The sequence below is a fragment of the Cebus imitator genome, unplaced genomic scaffold (genome assembly GCF_001604975.1).
Source record: "Cebus imitator isolate Cc_AM_T3 unplaced genomic scaffold, Cebus_imitator-1.0 Scaffold654, whole genome shotgun sequence".
Classification (NCBI taxonomy): Eukaryota; Metazoa; Chordata; class Mammalia; order Primates; family Cebidae; genus Cebus; species Cebus imitator.
Genome location: NW_016107969.1, coordinates 430564 through 434206, shown reverse-complemented (window position 1 = coordinate 434206; position 3643 = coordinate 430564). Strand labels below are relative to the sequence as shown.

The window sequence follows — 3643 nt, the reverse complement described above, 5'->3', positions numbered from 1 at the left end:
TTTTTTTTTTGCACAGAGTCTTGCTCTGTCACACAGGCTGGAGTGCAGTGGTGTGATCTCAGCTCACTACAACCTCCAGTCCCGGGTTCAAACAATTCTCCTTTCTCAGCCTCCCAAGTAGCTGAGATTGTAGTCACCCACCAGAATCCCTGGCTAATTTTTTCTATTTTTAGTAGTTTGCTGACATGGCCGCAACCTCTTGACCTTGTGATTCACCCACATCAGCCTTCAACAGTGTTGGAATTATATGCCTGAGCCCCTCTGCCTGGCTAGTGCTTAGTTTTAACTCAAATTATAAATGGATTCCAGTCCTCCAAAAATCAACAGCAACACCAAAAAAGGCACAAGAAGCACTAAAACGGGGGATTAGACTCAAATCACCTTGAACCTTATCATCTCAAGGCTTTCACCCACCTATACAGCTCCATGTCCCCTGCAGGCCTCTCCCCTGAGCACTACAATCCTCTGTCCACTTGTCTCCTCCTCTCTCTTTGGGGACATCACACAGGCGTCACCACCTTCATGTGTCCATAAGTGATTCCTAAACCACGAAACACATTCTCTGGCAGTCTGCACATCTCAGATGAGGGTGACTGTACTGCCGGGGACTTAGCTGAACTTGACAGCATGTTTTATAATATGGGAAATAATTTATAATATAAAGAGAAAATTACATGTATACATGAGAGGAGTGAGAAGATACATAACTACCTAAATTATTATTTTTTTAATGAGTTTTGTTTATTGCCCAGGATGGACTGCAGTGCTGCTATGTCAGCTCACTGCAACCTCTGCCTCCTGGGTTCAAATGAGTCTCCTGCCTCAATCCCTCAAATAGCTGGTATTACAGGTGGATACCACCAGAAGCTAATTTGGTTGTTTTAGTAGAACTCCTGACCTCAGGTGATTCACCCAAATTGGCTTCCCAAAGTGCTTGGATAACAGACTTGAACTCTGCCACTGGCCATTTTGTTTTGTTTTGTTTTGAAATGGACTTTTGCTCTTGTCTCTCAGGCTGGTGTGCTGTTGTACGTTCTGAGCTCACTGAAATCTCCACCTCTAGGTTGAATCGATCTCCTGCCTCCGGCTCCCAAGTAGGTGTGATAACAGTCGACTTCCAAAATTCTTCTGGGTTGTGGAAGAAAAAAGTTTGAAAACCTTGTTTCTATGCATCTGTGCCCCTAGGACCTCCCTGACCCCATCTCCTACCTGTGCCCTCCTCTCTCCCACTGCTCCAGCCACTCGGGTGCTTTCCTTTTCCTGGGGCTGAGGTGGCTGCTGTCTCAGGGCCTTCACTTGAGCTGTCTCTCCCTAGGACTCTGGCCCCTCAGATTTAAGTCACAAGCAGCCTTTCTTCCCTAGGTCTTTGTTCTGATATCACCTTCTGTGTGGAAAACCTTGTGATCTCCCACAGCCCCCATTTGACATTGCATCTGTGAACCCAAAAATCCTCAGACAGATCTCAATTTAAAAAGACTTCTATCAAGGTTTAGGGCACACCTGTGACACAGCCTCAGGAAGTCCTGGTGACATGTGCCCAATGCGGTGGTGGCACAGCTTAATTTTATACGTTTTAGAGAGACATGAGACATCAGTCAATACATAGAAGAGGTTCATTGGTTTGGTCTGGAAAGGTGGGAAAACTTGAAGCAAAAGCAAAAAGACTTGAAGCAGGGAGGGGGCTTCCAGGCCACAGGTAAGTGACACACAAATACCACGTATCCCAGGTGATAATAATCTGTGTGCAGCACTGAGGTTCAAGGTTCTGTGTCCTCCATTTCTGAAGGCTGAGCTGAGCCTTTGATCCACAGAGAGGGGAGGGGCTGTGCTCTAGGTGGTGTTTGGTCAGGTCTGGGTCTGTGCCCTGAAGGGGAGCTCAGTCCAGTCCAGCTCCCCACTGCTGCCTGGTATGTGAGCCTTCTCCTGGAGGGGAGTGAGATCTGAAGACCTGGCTCAAAATACACTTGTAGGTGTTCCTGTGGGACTGTCTTATCTCTGCATGATCTCTGGTGCAGTGGGCAGCAGAGGCTCATCTTTCTACAGGGTGAGGTCTCCCCCCTTTGTGTGTGTTTGTCACAGGAATGGAGTGGGTTGTTTCTAACTTTAAGTCTCCTATATTTTTCACATACAGGATTGTTTTCTAAAGGCTCACATTACGTGAGGAAGCAGCTCAGAAGAGCAAAGAAAAGGAGCCAGGCATGGCTCTTTCACAGGTAAAGTGATACTCCTAGATGGATTCATCTCCCTCTTTCCTTTCTGAAATGCCAGGCATTGTAATAGCCAGTCTGTTCTGAGTCTGAAGCGTCCTGCCTGACATGTTGGCTCGCACTCAGCCATGCCTTCCCTCAGTTCCTGTCATCTGCTCTGAGATTCCATATTCTGTGGCCCAGTGACATGAACCTGGGAAGAGGCTCCACTGGGCATGGTCATGGGAAGGGCTGACACCAGACCTGGATGGACATGGCGGTTGGGCCCCCCGGAATCAGTGCTGATCGGCAGACTGGATTGTTCATTGGCCACATCTGGATATCAGCTCTTTGTGAACCAGAGAAACTACGTATGAAACACATAGGTTAATGTGCACAGATGTCTGGTAAATTCGGGAAAAGGAGACAAGTAAGTGGAGATATTTTGTATCTGATTTGGTAATGCATTGGAAGCCACGCTGGTGGATCAACATGTCTCTGACTCCAAACTTTGTTTTTTATTTATTTATTTATTTTTTTAAATTTAATTTTATTTTTTTGAGACGGAGTTTCCCTGTTGTTACCCAGGCTGGAGTGCAATGGCGCGATCTCGGCTCACCGCAACCTCCGTCTCCTTGGTTCAAGCAATTCTCCTGCCTCAGCCTCCCGAGTAGCTGGGACTACAGGCTTGCGCCACCATGCCCAGCTAATTTTTGTATTTTTAGTAGAGATGAGGTTTCACCATGTTGACCAGGATGGTCTCGATCTCTTGACCTCATGATCCACCCGCCTCGGCCTCCCAAAGTGCTGGGATTACAGGCTTGAGCCACCGTGCCCGGCCTGTTTTTTATTTTTTAAGAGTCAGGATGTTAGTTTGAGTGCGATGGCTCGCACCTGTAATCCCAGCACTTTCGGTGGTCAGGGTGGGGGATCACTTGGGATCTGGAGTTGAAGACCAGCCAGGCCAACATGGTGAAACCCCATCTCTACTAAAAATACAAAAATTAACAGGTGTGCTGGCACACGCTTGTAATAGTCTCAGGTACTCAGGAGGCTGACGCAGGAGAATCACTTGAACATGGGAGGTGGAAGTTACAGTAAGCCGAGATTGTGCCACTGCACTCCAGCCTGGGTGACTGTGAGACTTTATCTCAAAAACAAAAAATAGAAGGTGTCGCTCTGTGGCTTAGGTGTGGAGTACACTGGCAGGATTCAATGTTTACAGCAGCCTCAACCCCTGGGTTCAAGTGATTTCTACTTTGGCCTCTCAAAGAGCTAGAATGATAGGCGTGTCTCACCACACGCGGCCAGTATTTCTATATATATATATTTTTAGTCTCGCTCTGGCACCCAAGCTGGAGTGCAGTGCTGTGATCTTGGCTCACTTCAAGCTCCACCTTCTGTGCTCAAGTGATACTTCTGCCTCAGCCTCCTGAGTACCTGAGACTACAGGCGCG

At 47.5% G+C, this 3643-nt stretch overlaps 3 protein-coding genes across 6 annotated transcripts in view; 2 read left to right on the top strand and 1 right to left on the bottom strand.

The window, feature by feature from the left end:
• LOC119469431 (zinc finger protein 160-like) overlaps positions 1-3643 on the bottom strand; it is a 609418-nt gene that overhangs the window by 316595 nt on the left and 289180 nt on the right. The window lies entirely within an intron of this gene.
• The window catches only part of LOC108295661 (zinc finger protein 845-like), a 91000-nt gene that overhangs the window by 23997 nt on the left and 63360 nt on the right, over positions 1-3643 (top strand). The gene's annotated exons all lie outside the window — the stretch shown is intronic.
• Positions 1-3643, top strand: part of LOC119469430 (zinc finger protein 761-like) — a 36924-nt gene that overhangs the window by 2875 nt on the left and 30406 nt on the right. The window contains exons 2-4 of the mRNA XM_037734680.1: positions 1015-1094; positions 2132-2213; positions 2391-2616. Of these exons, the coding sequence (XP_037590608.1) occupies positions 2587-2616 (30 nt within the window). The 5' untranslated portion in view covers positions 1015-1094; positions 2132-2213; positions 2391-2586. The remainder of the gene's footprint in view (positions 1-1014; positions 1095-2131; positions 2214-2390; positions 2617-3643) is intronic.